General features: G+C 55.3%; 1 protein-coding gene across 1 annotated transcript; it reads left to right on the top strand.

Annotated features, from left to right (window-relative positions):
* Window positions 1–13,637: 13,637 nt before the first annotated feature.
* Window positions 13,638–21,667, top strand: ZIC5 (Zic family member 5). The gene is made up of 2 exons (XM_038759346.1): window positions 13,638–14,021; window positions 20,089–21,667. Exons 1-2 carry the CDS (start codon window positions 13,655–13,657, stop codon window positions 20,529–20,531), a joined length of 810 nt encoding a protein of 269 aa, XP_038615274.1. The 5' UTR covers window positions 13,638–13,654; the 3' UTR covers window positions 20,532–21,667.
* The last annotated feature ends 987 nt before the right edge of the window (window positions 21,668–22,654 follow it).

Below are 22,654 nucleotides of genomic sequence, written 5' to 3'. Positions count from 1 at the left end.
GCGGCGGACGCTCCTCGGGGGCTTTCTTTAAGTTGGGAGGGAGGGAGGGGGGGGGGAAGGGACGGGGGAGGGGATTGACGGTGGTGATGGGGGCGGGGGGAGGGGACGGGGGAGAGAAGGGAGGGGAGGGCAGGAGGGGATTAAAAACAACAACAACAGCAATAAAAAAAGGGATTCCTCCTCCCCGCGTTGCCTCTCCCTCTGTCCGTCCGTCCGTCCGTCCGTCCGTCCGTCCGTCTGTCCGTGTGTGTCGCTCGGTGTCTCGCCGTTCCCCCCCGGGGCTCCGGGGCTCAGCAGCGGCGGCGGGAGGAGCAGCAGCAGCGGCGGCGGCGACGGCGACGGCGGCGGCGGCGGCGGCCCATGAGGCCGGAGCGGGCAAGTGCGGGGAGTCCGGAGCCCAAGTCTCTTCTTCCCTTTCTCTCCTGCCTTGGGGTTTATTTGCCTCTTCCTCCTCCTCCTCCTCCTCCCCCTCTCTCCCCCCTCCTCCTCTCTTTCTCCTTCTCCTCCCCCTGCTCCCACCTCTCCGCCCTCCCTTCTCCTCCTGTTTATTTCCGTGCGCACTGCCGTCGCTGCTTTTTATTTTTTATTTTGGCCTCCCTCCCCTCCCTCCCTCCCCTCCTTGCCTCCGCGGCCCCCCTCCCCCCGCGCTCGCTCATTGGCCGCGGCACCCCCAGCCCGGCCCCCCTCCTCCTCCTCCTCCTTCTCCTCCTCTCTTCCTCCTCCTCCTCCTCCTCCTCCTCCCCCTCCTCTCTTCCTCCTCCCCCTCCTCCCTCCTCTCCGGGCCTGGGAGGTGGCCAGTGCGGCCGGCTCGGGGCGGAGCCCGCGGCCCCCTGGTCTCCGCCAACGCGGGGAGAAGGCTCTGGGGGGGCCCGGGAGTCGGGGGGAGCAAGGGGTCCTCATCTCCGACACCCTGGAGTTTGGGGAAAAGATCGCCGAGCCCTCGTGGGGATGGGCCGAAGGGCAGGCAGCACCAGGCCAGGACCAGACATCTCTCTCTCACACACACACTCTCACGTATTAATCACACACTCAGGCACGGATGCCCGCACAAACATCCTCGAGCACAGTTACGCCCTGACAAAATATTCACACTCTTAGACACCTATGCGTGCACAAACTTCCTCAGAGGCTTTTACACACGCACTCACACACACACGCCCCAACATCCTCGCGTGCATTTGCCCCCGACAAAAATTCACACATACATAGTCACACACGTACGCCTAAGCCTGCACTGACCTCCTCGCGGACATCTACACACCGACAGACACACAGGCATTTACACACTTACAAAAACTCGCGCACACACACACACACACACGATTTGGAAATAGGGAACACCGAGACAGTCCTGATCACAGACAATGCCCAGCCGATCGGGGCTAGGGATGGGGAGAGGGATGGTTGTCAGTCACCTCCAGGAAGCGCGCTAAAGCGAGCTGGGCCCCGGCTATTTCTGCCGGGGACAGTCCTCGCTCCGGTGGTTGGTCCTGCCATACCCGGGCCCGAGCAGGGCGGGAGAAGGAGCCAGGAGGTGGGGAGAGATTAGGCTGAGGAAAGGGAGCCTGGGAGAGCTCCCGAGAGGAAGGGACCAACCTTTCTTTTTTCTGCTGCTGCTCCTGCGGAGCCTCCCTAACTTTGCCCTGGACCATTTCAACCCAGACTCCCAGAAGCAGGAACAGAGGCATCTCCCCTCCCCTCAATCCCACCCCCCTCTCCCGGGCCCCCGCAGGACTCTCCCGACCCCGGCCTTGGAGCCCAAACAAACAAACAAAATCATCATTTGGGGGCCAGGCTGCAATACGCGCCTTTTTTTTTTAATTTTCTACCAGTTCCGACTTTCATCCTCCTCTAGTTTCACCGGGTCCTGCCCCGCCACGGCACCAGGGCAGGCCCGCGGGGGGAGGAGGGCGGATCCCGAGCCCACAACCTGGAAGGGCCGGCTAAGGGTTTTTTTCCGTTTGTTCGTTAGTTGGTTTCAAAAATCGCAGCTTCACACTGCTATCTGTCGGACGGAGCATCCGGGCGGCCGGGTGGCTAGAGAGATGGGCGGATGGACGGTCGCGCCGCCGGATGGGTAGAGCTAGGTGGTGGATGGACGGAGAGTTGGAGAGAGGTGGATGGACGACGGGTGGGTGGAGATGGAGATTTCCTGCTCTTTCAGATGAGAAATCCAGACACGCTGCCAAACGTTTTCCCCGCCCGCCCGCTCGCTCGCTTGGCCTGGCTCTGTCATCCTGCTCATATCAAAAAAAAGAAGTCAGCATCACATCAAACCGAGTCAGGCCGGCTCGGACTCCGACCCAGGCTCTTCTCGGTTTCCCGGTGAAGCGGCGATCCTCTCCTCTGACGGCTGTTGGTTTCTCCCGGGCTAATTCTCTGTCTCCCCTTTTTAGACTGTGAGCCCACTGTTGGGTAGGGACTGTCTCTATGTGTTGCCAATTTGTACTTCCCAAGCGCTTAGTACAGTGCTCTGCACATAGTAAGCGCTCAATAAATACGATTGATTGATTGATTGATTGATAGTACCTCTGAAACCTGCCCCTTATCCGCCCCCCACCCCCGGCCCAGCCCCCGGCCCCAGCCGCCACTCCCGTCCATTGTTCCCGGAGAGAAGTGAGCCTTCTCCCAGTTCTCCCAACACAGCCGAGCTGAGGCGGGGGCTGGCGAAGCTTCCTGCCCTCCGCGAGGCAAAGGAAAATTTCTCTCTGCCTGAACTGACCACACCATTCATTCATTCATTCATTCAATCGTATTTACTGAGCGCTTACTGTGTGCAGAGCACTGTACTAAGCGCTTGGGAAGTACAAGCAGGCAACATCTAGAGACGGTCCCTACCCAACAGCGGGTTCACGGTCTAGAAGGGGGAGACAAACAACAAAACAAAACACCACCCGATCGAAAAGGACTGGCAAGGCTGCAGGGTGAAAGAGAGGATAAACACACACACACAAACACACACACACTCACATTGATCTGTAAAGTGTGGGAAGCACAACTGGAAATTTCTGGGTCCCCCAAAATCCGCGAACAATAAATATTTGTTTCACATGATAAATGTAACACTAGATCACAGTGGAATATCTTCCTTCTCTCCACTCTTCTTTCCTCCCTCCCTTCCTTTCTTCCTTCCTTTCCTTTCCTTTCCTTCCTTCTTCCCTCCCTCCCACCCTCCCCCCTCCCTTCCTTCCTTCCTTCCTTCCTTCCTTCCTTCCTTCCTTCCTTCCTTCCTTCCTTCTTTCCTCCCTCCCTCCCTCCCTCCCTTCCTCCCTTCTTCCTTCCTTCCTTCCTTCCTTCCTTCCTTCCTTCCTTCCTCCCTTCCTTCCTTCCTCCCTTTTCTTTCTTCCTCCTTTCCTTCCTTTCCTTCCTCTTCTTCCTTCCTTCTCTTCCTCTTCTTCCTTCCTTCCTCTCTCTTCCTTATCACTCCTTCCTCTCTTTCTTACCAACCCCCGGTCACCCCGCCGTCCAGGATTTCTTCGGCTCCAGAAGTCCGTTGAGGATCCATGAGAGGTTGCGGGGAAGGGGGAGGGGGTAGAAGGGGAATTCGTTCATTTCAGAGGGAATCCGCGCAGAGTGGACTCTCTCTTCCCAATTCTTTCAGGGCTCAGTCTTACTCCGCAGGAATCAAAGGGGCTGATCCAAGTTCAAAGTCACGGAGCCGTCCACTCTGCCAAGTGCTTTATTTCTCTAAAACCGCAAAACTCGTTTCCCCCCCGGCCCCCCAGCCCAGAGGGGAGAGGACGGAGGGAGGAGAGAAGAGAGATGTCAGAAATGCGAATCTTAAAACCATCCTCCCCAAGGACGAGAACGGCCAGTCCAACTGCGCCGCGAACTGTTTTGAGTGAAATAAGTTTTTCCACAGGCTCTGGGAAGTGCCCGTTCAGCAGAGAGGTCAGACCTGCGGAACAAACAGCATCCTCCTCTCGGCCAAACATTTCCCCTCTGTAAGTGTTACCAAATGGTTCGAATCGCTCCGAATTTGTTTCTTTTCTCCTGGCCGGCTGCGGCGGGGGCTGGCGAGTCCCGGGGATCACCTCTCCGGTCGCCCCTGAGCCTGACCGGCCCGAGGTGACCCTAAAGGCCCAGCGGATTGTCACCATCCGGGCTCGGAACCAAACCGGTGGACTAATATGTGTGTGTGTGTGTGTGTGTGTGTGTGTGTGTGTGTGTGTGTGGACACAAGCCGCGTCTATCACCAGACCCTGGAGACTTTTTGTTCCACTTCGTTCATTCAGTTGTATTTATTGAGCGCTGACTGTGTGCAGAGCACTGTACTAAGCGCTTGGGAAAGCACAGTACAGCCTTTCTCCGAAAGGGCCCGGGGGCGAGGGCGAACGGGAAGGAGGTGGATGGACGCACGCTGGGCCTCTTGAACCCGCCAGGAACAGGCTCGCCAACACCGCTGTCTGCGGCCCAGAAACGCACCGACTTCATCCCCGAGGGCCGCCCCGCCACCCCGTTTCCCCCGGAATGTAATTCATTCAGTCGTATTTATTGAGCGCTTACTGTGTGCAGAGCACTGTACTAAGCGCTTGGGAAGTACGAGTCGGCAACATATAGAGATGGTCTCTGCCCAACAACGGGCTCACAGTCCAAGAAGGACGAGGAGGGCCCGCAAACCTCCTCCGGACGTGTTCCTTTTTCGGAAGGGGGGTGGGAGTGCGGGGGCGAGTCAAGGAAGGGGGAATCCCTGAAAGGCTCCTCGCACCCCCCTCCCCACCATCGGGCCACAGAGTTTGCGGGAGCAGGAGTTGAGAGGGCCCGAAAGAGCCGTCCTGCCTGGGCGGGCCGTTCGTTTCTGGTGTTGGAGGTGGGCGGGGGGAAGGAAGCCAGCTGCTAAACCATCCCTGGGGCCGAAGCCCCGCACAACCCGCACACCTCGGGAGAGGAACCGTCGGGAGGGGGGCAGGCCGGGCCTCGAAGCCGCAGAGCCCGGCGCCCGCATCTCCCAGCCCCGCACGCTCCCCGCGGGGGGGCACGGTTGGCTAGGCCCCGGAGAGCCGTCCGAGCTTGGACCCCCCGAAAGGATGGACAGAATCCCGGGAGGGGCGCCGGGCTGCACGGGGACAATCCCGCGGACAGCCACTTGACCCCCGACCCCAAAGCCTGGCCGACCTGGCGTCCGGACCGCCGGGGAAACTGAGCCCCGCGCTGCGGGGGCTGGAAGGGCCCGGCTCCGCGGGCGGCGCCTGGCAGGCCTCGACGGGGTCCGGAGGAGGTCGGAGGCTGGGGGTCCCCCCGGGGGTCGGGGGGCGAGATGGGTGCTGCCCGAAATTCCCGGACAGTACCCCGAAAACCCAGCTTAGCCTCCACCGCTCCCGTTCCAACGGGCACCGGATCTTCCTACTGAGACTTCAATCCTAACAACCTCGGGATTTAGGCCCGGACCATCCGGGCGCGGGTGGAGGGGGTGGGCTGGGGGTCTGCGGGGGGGGGGGTGGCAAATCGTCCCTTTATGCGCCCCCCAGGGACGATTCCATCCACCCACCCGGGGCAAGGGGGCAGCAGGGGCCGCACTGGAGAGAGAGGACCTCAGGGACTGCGGCCACACCGGCTTTGGAGATTGGGAGGTGCTGTCTTGGTGGATGTGTGCATGTGAGTGTGAGTGAGCGTGTGTGTGTGTAAGCGCGATTGTGGTAGCGTTGCTTGGGGGGGATTTGGAGACCATCCTCGGGGATGGAGGGGCCGCCCCTGACCGAAGATGCGCCCTCCCAGCTGCGGGAACAGTCCTGGGAAGGAGAGGGGGCCCCCTCGGGATCTCCCCCCATTCCCAGCCCGGCTGCTCCAGAGGGCGGGGCCTGCGGGTCCCTCCCCGCCACGGCCCCCTTCGCTTTTATGGTGGGAAGCGGATCGACCCGGTCCACCCCCGCGGGACCGACCGACGGACCGACCCTAAAGCCATCCCGGGGTGGGAAAAACGGATTCCTATTGTCCGCGCCTCCCTGTCCCGGCCCTGTGGCGCCCGGTCCCCAACACCTTCCCCGGGCTCGAGGTCCCCCAAGCCGGACCCAAACCCGAAGACCATTGGGGACGGGCAGCCGGGGACGGGCCCACCCTCTCTACTGAACAGCGGGTCTGTTTCGGCCCCAGCTGGGACTGCGGGGTCAGGGCTGGGGGTGCGGGGTCGGGGCTGTGGAACAGGGGCTGAGGGTTGCGGGGTCTAGGCTGGGGCTGCGGGGTCGATGGCTGGAGAGTCAGAGGACATGGGATCTAATCCCGCCTCCGCCTCTTGTCTGCTGTGTGACGTTGGGCAAGCCGATTGACCGCTCTGTGCCTCAGTGACCTCATCTGGAAAATGGGGATTAAAGCTTGGAGCTCCACGTGGGACAACCTGATGACCTTGAAGTCATTCATTCACTCGTATTGAGCTCTTACTGTGTGCAGAGCACTGTACTAAGCGCTTGGGAAGTACAATTCAACAATAAAGAGGGACAACCCCTATCCACCTCAGTGCTTAGGTGGCTGTATGTTGCCAACTTGTACTTCCCAAGCGCTTAGTACAGTGCTCTGCACACAGTATGCGCTCAATAAATACGATTGATCGATTGATTGATTAGAACGGTGCTCGGCACATAGTAAGACATGCCATAATTAATTAATTAATTAACTAGGGGCTGCCAGGTCGGTCCTGGGGGGTGTCAACAGCGGGGTCGGGGCTGGGGGCTGCGGGGATCGGTTGGGGGCTATGGGGGGAGCTGCGAGGACGAGGGCCTGGGGGTGGGCCCGCTCCCTCTCTCGTCCCCCCTCCAGCCCCTGCCCCAGCTCCGAGCTCGCGGGTCCATCGTGCCCATCACCATCATCATCAATCGTATTTATTGAGCGCTTACTATGTACAGAGCACTGTACTAAGCGCTTGGGAAGTACAAATTGGCAACATATAGAGGCAGTCCCTACCCAGAAGCTGGACCCTCCAGGTGTAGGTCTCCTGGCTCCTTCTCTCTTGGCCCCTCGGAATATTCTGCCCGTGGGGGCGGGCGGCTTTGGGTCGCGACCCCTCACGCCCCTAAATCATCATCATCATCATCATCAATCGTATTTATTGAGCGCTTACTATGTGCAGAGCACTGTACTAAGCGCTTGGGAAGTACAAATTGGCAACATATAGAGGCAGTCCCTACCCAGAAGCTGGACCCTCCAGGTGTAGGTCTCCTGGCTCCTTCTCTCTTGGCCCCCCGGAATATTCTGCCCGTGGGGGCGGGCGGCTTTGGGTCGCGACCCCTCACGCCCCTAAATCATCATCATCATCAATCGTATTTATTGAGCGCTTACTATGTGCAGAGCACTGTACTAAGCGCTTGGGAAGTACAAATTGGCAACATACAGAGACAGTCCCTACCCAGAAGCTGGACCCTCCAGGTGTAGGTCTCCTGGCTCCTTCTCTCTTGGTCCCTCGGAATATTCTGCCCGTGGGGGTGGGCGGCTTTGGGTCGCGACCCCTCATGCCCCTAAATGCGCTTTCACGAGTCCGCGGGTCAGGCCCCCTTGGGATGGTCAGGCAGGGCCAACAGGTGGTGGCCACCCAGTGGGGCAGGGAGTGGGTGATTCCCACGTTGCTATGGAAATTCCTGGAGCGGCATCGCCCGCTCCCGGCCCTCAGTCCCTCCAGACTCCGGGGATTTTCCGGGGCTCTTCGGGGGCTCCAGGAGGGAGGGATCCGGGCTCACAGCGAAAACGCCCAGAAGGGGAACGAACCCAGGGCTCGAAACTGTCGGAGGGCCCACTACTTCCAGCCGGGAATGCCGGTCCTTCCCTTCCGCTCCGGCTTGGCCCCGCGCTGGTCCTCTCCGCACGGCCCGCGCCTCCCAGTCAGCGGGAAGTGGAGATTACTTCTCCATAAAGGATTTTCTTTTTTATGGTGCCCATAAAAAGAAATTGATCAGGGAGATATATTTGAATGAAGACGTATTAAATCGATGGCGGATCCGCATCACGCTGCGTTTAACAAGTCGCCCAAGGAGGCGTGTCCGGCCCCGAGCCCCGCTCCCCATTCTATCGCTCACGTTTACTGCTTTCCCTGGATGCCCTCGCCCATTAAGCCATTACGTTTCAGTAATTCGATAAAAGCGAGCAGCTAGAATTTGGAAGAAAAGCCCTTTTGGAGGAAACACGCCCTCGATTTTATTGTACCATAAAAAATATCCAGCGGCCCGTTTTAAAGGCAAAGGTGTTTATTTTGGACCTCTGGACCTCGAACGCGCGGGGTTGAATACAGGGCGAGGACGGTGGTGACCCTTGGGTCTGAAGTTCATCGCAGAGTTGCTGCCTAAAGGGAACCGGAGAGATTCATAATGAATAGACCCCTTTTAGACTGTGAGCCCACTGTTGGGTAGGGACCGTCTCTATATGTTGCCAACTTGTACTTCCCAAGCGCTTAGTACAGTGCTCTGCACACAGTAAGCGCTCAATAAATACGATTGATGATGATGATGATGATGATGAATAGTTTACTCGCGGCAGCCAATGCCGACGGGTCCTGGTCCTCGGTGGCAAACACGATGCAGAGCCCAGAACGCCTAACGGGGACTGGAGCGGAGAATGACAGCAAAAAGGGCAGGACTTCCGCGGTCCGCCCCGTCCAAGACCCATCATTTCCAAAGGCACCTGTCCCCGGGAAGGGCAGATATGTTCGTTTTTCTATTTGCATTCGTTAGAGAACGAATCTGCCCCCTTCCTCGCGCTTCCAACTTTTTCAAAAACTTCACAGTTAAAAGATGCGAAGAATGGTGGTAAAAAAAAATGCAGGTTGCGTTCTTCACTTTTTTTGGTCGGGGGGCGTGGTGGGGGGGGCGGAGAGGAGAGCCGGGGAGACAAAAGTTTCTCAAGAGAAACGACTTTTCTACGGCTGGTCGGAAATATCTCCTTGAAGTGTAGACGCTCCGAGTCTTCCCTTATCCCCGCCAGATTTAATGATACCGAGGCGATAGCTATTTGAGTGCTGCTGGTTGATTTAGACTCGACTGCTCTCTTGCCCCGGGGAATGTGGCGACCTACTTTTACTTGTTTGGCAAACGAATTGAGCTCGGACGATTGGCTTTAGTTTTGCTACACAACTTCTAATCCCGCAAACGGAAGGCAACTCATTTCGACGGTACTTCATTTACGAGAATGCTAGAGTTAAAAGCCCACTTTGCCTGACTGCCAAAACCCATGAAGCAGACACTTTCAGACTGTAAGCAGGTATTACCTTCCTGCTGCAAAGGCCCACGATGTCCCATTTCTACCCAAACCTGCCCCGCAGAAAACCCTCTCCATTGTCCTGTGGAGTGAACTTCACGAGTCTGAGAGAACCTTTTAGAAACAGGCCCACATTCAATTCAGTCGTATTTACTGAGCGCTTACTGTGAGCAGTGCACTGTATAATATCAATCATATTTATTGAGCGCTTACTGTATGCAGAGCACTGTACTAAGCGTTTGATAATAATAATGGCATTTGTTAATCTCTTACTATATGCCTAGCACTGTTCTAAGCGCTGGGGTGGGGGGGTACAAGGTAAACAGGTTGTCCCACATGGGGCTCACAGTCAATCCCCATTTTACAGATGAGGGAACTGAGGCACAGAGAAGTGAAGTGGCTTGCCCAAAGCCACACAGCTGACAAGTGGCAGAGACGAGATTAGAACCCATTACCTCTGACTCCCAAGCCCGGACTCTTTCCGCTGAGCCACGCTGCTTGCCCACAGAGTGCCAGGGGAGAGAGAGAAAAGGGAAAGGGTAAAACAGGCGATGTGAACGGGGACAACAGAGATCTCATCTTTATTTCTGATCTAGAGAAGGTACCTTCTCTAATTAATTAGATCCTTCGAATCCAAGGAGACCCCCCTGCCCTGGGTGGATGCCCAAAGAGGGCGTGGACCGTGGGCGGGAAGGAGAAGCAAGTTCTGCACGTGGGGAGCTGGGCTGGTTGGGTGGGTACTGGTGGGTGCTGGTGGGTGGGCACCGGGTGGGTCCTGGCTAAACCGACGTGCCCAACAGCCCAGAGAGGGCTGCTGACTAAATAATAATAATAATAATAATAATAATTGACATTTGTTAAGCCCTTACTATGTGCAAAGCACTGTCCTAAGCGCTGGGGAGGATACAGGGTGATCAGGTTGTCCCACGCGGGGCTCACAGTCTTCATCCCCATTTTACAGATGAGGCCCAGAGAAGTGAAGCGACTTGCCCAAGATCACACAGCAGACATGTGGCGGAGAGTCGGGATTCGAACCCATGACCTCTGACTCCAAAGCCCGTGCTCTTTCCACTGAGCCACGCTGCTTCTCTGAGAGCTTTCTCCATCAGCCGAACTCCTCCGAGGGGCTCTGCAAAGGACCGGAGGAGTTCCGAGGATCATCATCAATCGTATTTATTGAGCGCTTACTGTGTGCAGAGCACTGTACTAAGCGCTTGGATGCTCTAAGGCGGCACTTTTGGATTTGGCGCAAGCCCCCTCGATCCACCTGGGGGGAGGGGGTCAAAGCTCCCCAGGAGTCCCGCTCCTCCACCGGCCCCGGGAGGCCGCGCCTGAGAAAAACGGCCCCCGAGCCAGGGTCTGGGCTATTTATGGGTTGGTGGCTCAGTGGGAAGAGCCCGGGCTTTGGAGTCAGAGGTCAGGGGTTCAAATCCCGGCTCCGCCCATCGTCAGCGGGGTGACTTTGGACAAGTCACTTCATTCATTCATTCATTCATTCATTCAATCATATTTATTGAGCGCTTACTGTGTGCAGAGCACTGTACCAAGCGCTTGGGAAGTCCAAGTCGGCAACATATAGAGACGGTCCCTACCCAACAGCGGGTTCACAGTCTAGAAGGGGGAGACAGAGAACAAAACAAAACATATTAACAAAATAAAATAAATAGAAGAGATATGTACAAGTAAAATAAATAAATAAATAGAGTAATAAATACTTACAAACATATTCATTCATTCATTCAATCGTATTTATTGAGCGCTTACTGTGTGCAGAACACTGTACTGAGCACTTGGGAAGTACAAGTCGGCAACATATAGAGACGGTCCCTACCCAACAGCGGGCTCACAGTCTATAAGGGGGAGACAGACAACAAAACATATTAACAAAATCAAATAAAAAGAATTAATATGTACAAATAAAATAGAGTAATAAATCCGTACAAACATATATACATATATCCAGGTGCTGTGGGGAGGGGAAGGAGGTAAGACGGGGTGGGGGGGGGAGGGGGAGAGGAAGCTCAGTCACTTCTCTGTGCCTCAGTTACCTCCTCTGTAAAATGGGGATGAAGACCGTGAGCCCCCCGTGGGCCAACCTGATCACCCGGGAACCTCCCCAGCGCTTAGAACAGTGTTGGGTAGGGACCGTCTCTATATGTTGCCAACTTGCTCTTCCCAAGCGCTTAGTACAGTGCTCTGCACACAGTAAGCACTCAATAAATACGATTGATTGATCGATTGCTTTGCATCTCGTAAGCGCTTAACAAATGCTATTATTATTATTATTATTATTATTATCATTATTATTATTATTATTATTATTATCGCGCCTCTCGTGCCGCCGCCGCCCCGTCCACCTCTCCGGGCCCAGGAGGCGGCTGGGGAAAGGGGAACGATGCGGGGGCGGCTGGGCCAACGGGACGGGAAGGAAACGGGCGAGGGCGGCGGCGAGGGGGATCAATCAATCAATCAATCAATCAATAGTATTTATTGAGCGCTTACTGTGTGCAGAGCACTGTACTAAGCGCTTGGGAAGTACAAGTTGGCAACCTATAGAGACGGTCCCTACCCAACCGTGGGCTCACAGTCTAGAAGGGGGAGACAGACAACAAAACCAAACATATTAACAAAATAAAATAAATAGAATAGATGTGTACAAGTAAAATAGAGTAATAAATATGTACAAACATATATACAGGTGCTGTGGGAAAGGGAAGGAGGTAAGACGGGGGGAATGGATGGGGGACAATCCATCGTATTTATTGAGCGCTTACTGTGTGCAGAGCACTGTACTGAGCGCTTGGGAAGTGCAAGTCGGCAACGTAGAGAGACGGTCCCGACCCACCAGTGGGCTGGAAGGGGCGGCGTTGCGCGGGGCAACTTGAGGTTGTGGCTCGGTGGGGAGTGGAGAGGGGGACCATCCATCGTATTTATTGAGCGCTTACTGTGTGCAGAGCACTGTACTGAGCGCTTGGGCAGTGCAAGTCGGCAACGTAGAGAGACGGTCCCGACCCACCGGTGGGCTGGAAAGGGCGGTGGGGCGCGGGGCAACTTGAAGTTGTGGCTCGGGGTGGAGTGGAGAGAGGGGACCATCCGTCGTATTTACTGAGCGCTTACTGTGTGCAGGGCACTGTACTGAGCGCTTGGGAAGTTATTGAGCGCTTACTGTGTGCAGAGCACTGTACTGAGCGCTTGGGAAGTGCAAGTCGGCAACGTAGAGAGACGGTCCCGACCCAAAGGCGGGCTGGAAGGGGCGGCGGGGCGCGGAGCAACTTGAGGTTGTGGCTCCGGGGGGAGTGGAGAGGGGGACCATCCATCGTATTTATTGAGCGCTTACTGTGTTCAGAGCACTGTATTGAGCGCTTGGGAAGTGCAAGTCGGCAAAGTAGAGAGACGGTCCCGACCCACCAGTGGGCTGGAAGGGACGGCGGGGCGCGGGGCAACTTGAGGTTGTGGAGAGGGGGACCATCCATCGTATTTCTTGAGCGCTTAGTGTGTGCAGAGCGCCGTACTGAGCGCTTGGGCAGTGCAAGTCGGCAAAGTAGAGAGCCGGTCCCGACCGACCGGCGGGGCAAGTAGAGGTTGCGGGTCGGGGTGTGGGGCGGGGCGGAGGGCCCCGGGAGGCGGCGGCGGTTGCCCCCCCCCCCCCCCCCTTGGGGCCCCGGGCCGGAGCGGGAGCCAATGGGGGCGGCCCGGACGCTGCCAATCAGGCCCAGCCCGCCAATCCCACCCGCGCCCCGGCCCTGCCCGGGGCCCCGCCGAGCCCCGCCGAGCCAATGCGCGGCGCCACCGGCCCGCCGCCCCCCCCCCCCCCCCCCCCCACACACACACACACACGCACACGCGCGCACACGAGGAGCGGGCCCCGCGCCGGCAGGACGGCCGCACGGACGGACCGACGGCCGGCCGGACCGACGGCCGATGGAGGCCCCGCTGAGCGGGCCGAAGCTCGGGCCGGCCTTCCCGCGCCGCCCCCGCCGCCGCCGCCGCCCCGGCCGATGCCCGGCCCCCGCGGGGGCCCTCCGCACCGCCCCGGCCGCCCCGTCCGCGCCGGGCCCGGGCCCGGGGGGCGGGGCCCCGCCGCCCGCCCCTCCTCCTCCTCCTCCTCCTCCCCCTCCGCCTCCTCGTCGTCGTCCTCCCGCCGCCCCCCGCTCCCCGCCCCCTCTGCCCCCGGCCGGCCGCGGCAGCCAGTGGGGCCCGAGGCCCGGGGCCCCGTGCAGCGAGCCCTCCGCCCCGTCCGGGGGGCCCGGAGCCCAGCGGCCGCCCCCGGCGGGCACCGTGTTCATCTCGCCGGCCGGCACCTACGCGGCCCCGGACGGGGGGGGGCCCGCCGCTCAACGGGCACATGCGCCCGGGCCCCGCGGCGGGGGCGGCGGCGGCGGCGGAGCTGTACGGCCCCGCCAACCTGCACCTGAACCTGGCGGTCTCCGGGCCCAGGCCCGGGCCCCGCGCCCCCTCGACCGGGGCCTTCCTGCGCTACATGCGGCAGCCAATCAAGCAGGAGCTCATCTGCAAGTGGATCGACCCGGCCCTGCAGCCCCCGCAGCCCCCGCAGCCCCCGCAACCGCTGCCCGAAGCGGCGAAGCCCTGCTCCAAGACCTTCAGCACCATGCACGAGCTGGTCACCCACGTCACCGTGGAGCACGTCGGGGGGCCCGAGCAGAGCAGCCACGTCTGCTTCTGGGAGGACTGCCCGCGCCAGGGCAAGCCCTTCAAGGCCAAGTACAAGCTCATCAACCACATCCGCGTCCACACCGGGGAGAAGCCCTTCCCCTGCCCCTTCCCCGGCTGCGGGAAGGTCTTCGCCCGCTCCGAGAACCTCAAGATCCACAAGCGCACGCACACAGGTGGGTCTCGCCGTGGGGGCCGCCTCCCCCTTCCTTCTCGGTGTGTGTGTGTGTGTGTGTGTGTGATTTTTTTTAAATCCCTCCTCCTGCTGCTGCTGCTGCTTCTCCCTTCATACGTATAACCCGGACACGTGTGACTCTGGGCAAGTCACTTCACTTCTCTGGGCCTCACTTCCCTCATCTGGAAAATGGGGATTAAGATTGTGAGCCCCCCGTGGGACAACCTGATCACCTTGTAACCTCCCCAGCGCCTAGAACAGTGCTTTGCACATAGTAAGCGCTTAATAAATAAATGCCATTATGTGACTTCTTCCCCCCCCCCCCCCCATGAATAAGTAATTCGGTAGCACACACAGGATTCCCAGCGCTGTGTTTTTCACACGGCGAAGAGTCTCCAGCCCGCCCCAGCCTGGGACAGGCAATCTCACTTAACTTCTCTGGGCCTCAGTTCCCTCATCTGTAAAATGGGGATTAAGATTGTGAGCCCCCCGTGGGACAACCTGATCACCTTGTAACCTCTCCAGCGCTTAGAACAGTGCTTTGCACATAGTAAGGGCTTAGTAAATAAATGCCATTATGTGACTTCTTCTCCCCCCCCCCCCCCCCACTCCCTCCATGAATAAGTAAATTCGGTAGCACACACAGGATTCCCAGAGCTGTGTTTTTCACACGGAGAAAAGTCTCCAGCCCGCCACAGCCTCCCCCAGCCTGGGACAGGCAATCCGCTCCTCCTCCTCCTCCTCCTCCTCCATCACCTCCAACCACCGCTGCTACCACCCCTGCAGCAGTTTCCCAGCAGCCCAGGAAAGGAGGTGAAGAGCAAGGAGCGACGAAGACGGTCTGCGGTTTCCCTCCCCTTCCTCTCCTTTCCCCTCCTGAACCTTGGCGTGCGGGGAGGAAGAGGAGGAGAAGACGGAGGCCAGAGGGAAAGGGGGTGGGGGTGGGGGAGCCAGGAGGGCCTCTCAATCAATCAATCGATCAATCGTATTTATTGAGCGCTTACTGTGTGCAGAGCACTGTACTAAGCGCTTGGGAAGTACAAGTTGGCAACATATAGAGACAGTCCCTACTCAACAGTGGGCTCACAGTCTAAAAGCTCTCCTTGCCTCCCAACCCATCCCCCAATTCATTTTGTTGTTAATCAATCAATCGTATTTATTGAGCGCTTACTGTGTGCAGAGCACTGGACTAAGCGCTTGGGAAGTACAAGTTGGCAACATATAGAGACAGTCCCTACTCAACAGTGGGCTCACAGTCTAAAAGCTCTCCTTACCTCCCAGCCTCCCAACCCATCCCCCAATTCATTTTGTTAATCAATCAATCGTATTTATTGAGCGCTTACTGTGTGCACAGCACTGTACTAAGCGCTTGGGAAGTACAAGTTGGCAACATATAGAGACAGTCCCTGCCCAACAGTGGGCTCACAGTCTAAAAGACTGTTAGTTTGTTTTTTGGAAGTAGTAGGGAGAGTTTCCCATCCCCGGGTCCCCAGTTGAGGCCGCTCTGAGACCGGGAGGCGGGCCCTTCAGGAGGTGGAGGGGAGGAGATGCCCTCTCTCCCTCCTCCTTTAATAATAATAATGCCATTTATTAAGCGCTTCCTCTCTGCAAAGCACTGTTCTAAGGGCTGAAAAAGCCAGGAGGTGTCCCGGTTTTCTCAAAACACCTCACCGCCCACCCATCCCCAAATTGGTTTCTGGTCTTTTTAAGGAGGGTTTTCCTAGAGGTTGGAGGACCAGGAGGGGAAGCGGGAGAAAACCAACCCTCCGGCCTCTCGGAGCTCGTAAGGAAATATAGCAGGGGACGGGGGAGGGAAATCTCCCTCCCGCTTGGATCGGACCCGGGGGCTTTTTTTTTTTTTTTAAGAAAAAAATTCCCTAGAGCTGTTGCTGAGTTGCGGTGGTGGCATCTTTCACTTTCCTTCCTAAAGAGGCGAATGCCCCCAGGTGAAAGCCCGGACGGGAGTGAGCGGAGCCGGGATTTATAGTGGTAGACAAAAAAAATCACCCCTCGGAGGATACTTAAGGATCCGGAGTTTACATAATCACTTTCCTGATTTATTATCGCGTGTTGCTGCTGAGAGCGGGGCGGACGCCGGGCGATGTACGGGGCGACCCCGATGTAAAGGCCAATGGGCCGTGGCTGAAAGGATTATCGATTAGACTGTGAGCCCACTGTTGGGTAGGGACTGTCTCTATATGTTGCCAATTTGTACTTCCCAAGCGCTTAGTACAGTGCTCTGCACATAGTAAGCGCTCAATAAATACGATTGATGATGATGATTATATCCGCAGAATGGGCCCTGGGGGGCGGGTGTCCGTCCGTCTGCCCAACACCCATCCCTGGGATGGCCGGCCCATCGCTCCCGGTCCCACCGGGATGAGCATCCCGGGCCGCTGTGGCTTTTCCAACTGTTCCCCCTCCCTCCTTCCAGGGTTGCGAAGGCGGTTAATGACTCCTTGGGAGGCCGCGTGGAGGCTCCTTGCTTCCCAGACATGTTTTTCTAATCTGGAGCCCATCTGCCTTAATGATTTGGAAAACCAAACTCGACACGCGGCTCTCGTAAAAAATAAAAAAGCCTTGACTGGGCTGGGCTGTGCGGAATGGACCGCCCCGCATCCCCAGAAGGGACCTTGCCGGCTGCGAGGCCCCCACGCGTGTTTCGGCGTGGGAGACACGGACCCGCCTCTGCAGGCGGCCCGAGGACCCCCGCATCCCCCCCGGGGACCAGGGTGCCAAGGGTCGGGGGCTCCGAGGCCTCTGGGGCCACTGGCCCCGTGGGAAGGGAGGAAATTCAGGTACGCACAAGACAGCACTGGTAATGATGATGATGGTTTTTGGTAAGTGCTTACCAAGGGCCGAACACTGTTCTAAGCACTGGGGGTAGATACGGGATTAACAGGTTGACCCATGTGGGGCTCACAGTCTTAATCCCCATTTTACAGATGAGGGAACTGAGGCCCAGAGAAGGGAAGTGACATGCCCAGAGTCACGCAGCTGACCAGTGGTGGAGCCGGGATTCGAACCCATGACCTTTGACTCCCAAATCCGGGCTCTTTCCACTAAACCACCGTGCTTCCCACATGCACCCTCACCCAAACACACTTTGGCACGCACCCACATCCTCTCCCAAACACACACTTGTACATATACACCCACACCCTCTCACCCAAACGTGCTTTTTTGCGCGCGCGCGCACACACACACACACACACACACACACACACACACACACACACACTCATCCATACATGCTTTTGCACACACCCTCACCCATGCACGTTTTTTCACCCCCCACCCCCCCCTTGCGGCTGGAGCCCACTGTTGGGTAGGGACTGTCTCTATATGTTGCCCACTTGTACTTCCCAAGCGCTTAGTACAGTGCTCTGCACACAGTAAGCGCTCAATACGATTGATTGATCTCCCGCAGACCCTCAAACACCCTATTTAAAGGGGCCCAGCTGCAGTCTCAAGCGACAAGACTCATCCCCGACTCCCCTCGAGCTTGTGTCCCACCCCCACCCCCCCAGCCCCAGGGTGGAGGGGAGCACAGTCCTCTGAAAGGGGAGGAGGGGCTGGGTCCAGGTGTCACCCAGGAAGGGGAGGGGGCAGTACCGATCCTTCCTCCCACGGTGAGGGAAGGTCGGAGGTCGGGGGCTGGAGAGGCGGAGAAGGAGTTGGGGGGATGCCTATTTACAGTTAAATAGCAAGGCCCCCGAGCCCTTTCCATGTGAATGGCCGGGAAAGCTGCGGCAGTTGTCGCCGTTCCAACTGGGAACCTGAATGCGAGCATACAATGCAATCCACCAGTGGTTTCCAATTCAGGCAGTGCCTGGCCTTTATCCTCTCTCCGGCGAGCTGGGCTGGGGGCTTTGTGTGTCCTGGCAGAAGCCCCCCTCGGTGCCCCCCGGAGACTCGCAGGTTCATGCATATCCTGTCCTCTTCCCCTTGGGGCCGGCTCTTCTGCTCCATCACAACTGGCTTCTGCCCCGGCCAAGCAGCACAGGGGTGGGGGTGGAGAAGGGGGCCCTGGGGTGGCCTCTTGGTTGGCAAGATTGGGCACAGCCACCCGTCGAGCAATCGGTTTCGATGCACCACCGAGCAGGGCAACCTTGCAGTGTCCCCCCGGACCTCTCCGGCCCCTACATTGGGTGAAGCTGTCGGGTGACCGGCTGCCCTGGAAGGGCCTGCCACTTGCTCTCACTCTTTCTTCCTTCCTCCTCCTTCTCCTCTCTGCCTAGGCCTGGCTCTCGTCTGCCCAGAGGCTTCTCTGCCGGGCACCGTCTGCCTACAGCCCTGCGGGCAAGTCCCAAGAAGCTCTGCCAACCAGCCTTTTGGGCAAACCCACAGGGTTGAAGCGAAATCCGGCCCAGCTTGGGCTTTCGGGTCAACTTAACAGCCCCTGACCTGGGAGGGAGGAAGGGAAGGAGAGAGAGAGAGAGAGAAGGGAAGGAGGCCAGGGCATGTTGTCTGGAATAGCCCCAAGCCCTGTTTTCTTAACCAATACATTTTTCAGGGGGCAGAAGCGGGAAAGGAAAGCAGCAGGCAAAAACAAATCCCTTCCAGCAGACCTGAATACTTACTCTCAGAGGGCTTTCGGGGGCTGAGGCATTCGAGCAGTTATCACTAGGTAACGGGGTAATGACAAGAAACAAAAGCCTCTAAAACTCAAAAGCAGAAGGATGAAATAGGGAACGAAATTCCAGCATTCCAGAAAGGGCCTGGCTCCTGGCCGGTTCTGATGCCATAGAGCCAGTGGCAGAATAGGCTGTGTGCAGAGGAGCAGCCGGCTAGGTTTTCATTTCTTAGAGGGCAACAGTACATGTTCTGATGGGTGATATATAACTGATATTTTTGCAAAAAAATATTTTTTACTAGCCAGGAGATATAAATCTAAATTTACCAGTGTCTCTGACAGTGTGGAAGAAAGAAAGAAAACTCGCTTTGAGATCTATCACCTGCCTTCCATTTAAAACCCAGTGGTGTGTAGCATTTCACCCTTATTTTAATTGGAGGCATAAGGTCACTTTGATTACAGAACTATGGAATAACTGAAGTCTGTACACACAGATCATAAGGTCTGGTGACTGGGAAGGTAGGTGGCCAAGAAATGCAGGACAGAAAAGTCGCGTCAAATTTCCACAACCACCTTAGCTCCTGAAACTCTTCAAATTGGTTGGCTATAATTTGGGGGCTCAGGTACATCGATGCTGTTCTAGCAAGCCACTGGGGCCCTTTGGGGCTGTTTTCAGTGTGTTCTATTCACTGTGCAAGTTGTTAGGACAGCTGGGTGAATGCAGGGTCCAGCAGTTTGAACGCAGCCTGGGTAGGCTGGGAAAAATCCAGTTGTGAAGTTGGGTATGCATGTCCCAGGCCTTGTGATTTCTGAAATTCCTTTTTTCCCCTTCACCGGTTCTGTCTCCACACCAGTGAAGTATGAGACCAAAATTGCACTTTCCTTTAGAAATCATCCACCTAGGGTTTCTTAGTTTTCCCACACTAGTTTTCAAAGTGGAGGATTTTTTTTTAAATCAGAAAGTGGAGACTGTTCAGGGTAGGATATGTGTGTGTGTGTGTGTGTGTGTGTGTGTGTGTGTGTGTGGGCATGCGTGTATGTGTATGCACGTGTGTGCATGTGCCTGCTTCTGGCAGGACATTTCCCAGGTCTTATGCAGGACCGCTGCTGGCCCAGCTACCCTCAAAAGATCCATCCCCTTCTCTCCACACTGCCCCGACACCTCCAATTCTAGGACCCCTTTCCCACCTCAAAGGCCTGCATCTTACTATCCTGAGGAAGGTGATAGCCTGTGGAGGAGGGGTGGAGGAGGGCGAGGGGGGATCCCATTGTTGGGTAGGGACCATCTCTATATGTTGCCAACTTGTACTTCCCAAGCGCTTAGTACAGTGCTCTGCACACAGTAAGCGCTCAATAAATATGATTGAATGAATGAAATGAATGAATGGGTAGGAAGGAAGACCAACTTGGCCTCATTTCTGCTTCACTATTGCTCCATTAGTCCAAGGCTGCTTCTGGGCCATTGCTAACCGTGCCCTGTGTTCCATTTCAGGGGAAAAGCCTTTCAAATGCGAGTTCGATGGATGCGACAGGAAGTTTGCCAACAGCAGCGACCGCAAGAAACACTCTCACGTCCATACCAGCGACAAGCCCTACTACTGCAAGATCCGAGGTTGTGATAAATCCTACACACACCCCAGCTCTTTGAGAAAGCACATGAAGATCCACTGCAAATCTCCCCCGCCTTCTCCGGGGGCTCTCGGTTATCCCTTGGCGGGGACAACGCTGGGATGCTCCCTGTCCCCTGTCCCGGACCCAGCCAGGAGTCGCTCAGCCACTCTCTCACCCCCGGTCACCAACCTCAACGAGTGGTACGTCTGTCAAGCCAGCGGAACCCCAAACCACCTCCACACGCCTTCCAGCAACGGAACCACGTCGGAGTCGGAAGACGAAGAGATTTATGGGAACTGCGATGACGCAAGAACTATACATTAGAAACCCATCATTTGAGAGAGCTTTCAGGACGGAAGCCCTGGGGCCATCTCCTGAAATGTAATGGTGCCGAGCTTGAACCAAGCTTATGGCCCAAACGTGCCGTCGGGTTGAACTAACCCTATTTATTCAATATGAAACCCTATGGTGTTTTTGCGCTTAATTTAACTGACATTCTTGAAACTTTTTTTAAAAAAAAAACATGCAACAAAAACCCCCCAAAAAACAACAAAAAACAAAACAAAAAAAGCAAAAAAAATCAAGTCAAATCAAGCCAAACAAACCAAGCTGGACTATCTCGGTGAACTGAATTGTATGTTTTGAGGGGCAAGGGGTAGGTGTGAAGATGCCAAGGGAAAACAATGGACAGAGAAATTCATCATCACTGCCAATGCAATATTTCTCACAAGGGAGAGGAAGAGCGTTGAGTAAGGAAGAGACGGAGCCGAGCGGGCTGCCTGCGTTTCTTGGAGTGCCTCCTGAATATTTTTGATACCATTCGATAGGCTGGTTTACAGCCTGGTTAGGCCTATTTTCTGCAATGGCCTCTTGATTGTAAACTCCCCTGCTGCCTTGCCAACGGTTCTCGGACTGGATGCGTGCCCAAAATATTTGTAAAATCTTTATCTCTTTCCATTCTGATATTTTGTAAACTTTGATTTTTACTCTTGAGTCCTTGGTCTCACCAAGACACGGTATTTTTTTTTATACAGGATTGTTTTTTCTTGCTCTCCTAATTGAATATGGTATGATTTTTTTTTTTAAAGATGCAGCTTTCTTGATCATTCTCCAAATTTTGTACTGTTGGGAGCCTGCAGACAGTTCAGAGAGAAAGCAAGCTGCTGTTATTAGACAACTGTGATACTGTGATTTATAAACTACCAAGAAATTCAAGTGCTTTCTTTTCCCTTTTGCAAAATCCTTAAAAAAAAAAAAACCAACAACAACCCTGAAAGCTCAGATGCTGCCTCTTTGCTGTATCCAAACCACTTGCATCATGATGGGTTGTTAGGTCCGAAGTTCCTGGTCTGCCCTGATTAATTAGAGTGGGGCCTGAGGAGTTGTGATGCTAGTGTGTGATGTATACTTTTTATACTTTTGTGTACCAACCTTTTAAAAATGCTTTATTTTTCCAATAACTGAAACCACGTTGTATGCATTTTTTCCACCTGAGCACTGAGCATCGAACCTCCATCCCATTTGAAAGTGACAGCGTATACAGTGTGTGAGATACGATAAGAGATGGGGAGAATTGTCATAAACATGAAAAAGCTTAAAAGGTTTAGAGTTACAGCCAAACATCGACGGGTGTCGGACCTTTTCCGGAACTGTCGAGCTCGGGCAAATAAAAAAAGGTCAAGGATCGAGGATACATCTTAGTCGATGTATCTGTGGTCGTTTCACATGCAGAATGTAAGCCAGTCAAAAACATCATACAAATATACTAAAGAGCACTAATTTATCCTCAGAGACCTTGAAGATACCCCTCCCCAGGGCTTGTAGAAATTTGTTTTGTGTGCTGTGCGTGGCTGTTGTAGTCTTGTCATTGTTAATAACTTGTATGTGAACACTATTATTTTGTACAGTTGAATTTAATTTATTTTCCGGCATCATCCATTTAATTTCCCCCTGGAAGAGTACAAAACACACCAAAGAATTATATTATTAATTTTGGTGAAATATTGTCTTTAATAATTCTGTGGTTTGTAGCAAAAAAAAGAGAGAAAGGAAAAAGAAAAAAATATATTTTTAAGCTTACTTGAATGAATAATGTAATGTGAAACCAAGACTCTTCCTGCATGTTTCCTCTCCAGTGTGTTGGTTATGAGATTTATATTTAGTTTAGAGAGAGATTCTATTATTACTAGAGTTCATGGTGCTGTCACTTTGGAAACCTTTAAATGTTGTCTTCAGATTGTTACGGTGAATATAAAGATACAGACCTTTTTTGAAGAAAAAGAAAACTTTAACCAGAAAAACTTGAATACGAAATCATTTTTGAAATTAAATTTGATTTGCACACCGTTCCCTCTCAAAGCCCTCCCCCCCAAAACAAAACAGAGCTACAAAAACAACAGAGAAAACCCCAAACCAAGAAAAAAAAAAAACAACCAAAACCCAAGCAA

Source organism: Tachyglossus aculeatus, chromosome 17, assembly GCF_015852505.1.
Source record: "Tachyglossus aculeatus isolate mTacAcu1 chromosome 17, mTacAcu1.pri, whole genome shotgun sequence".
Lineage (NCBI taxonomy): Eukaryota > Metazoa > Chordata > Mammalia > Monotremata > Tachyglossidae > Tachyglossus > Tachyglossus aculeatus.
Note: the sequence above shows the minus strand (reverse complement) of the source record. Positions and strands in the feature narration are given on the sequence as shown.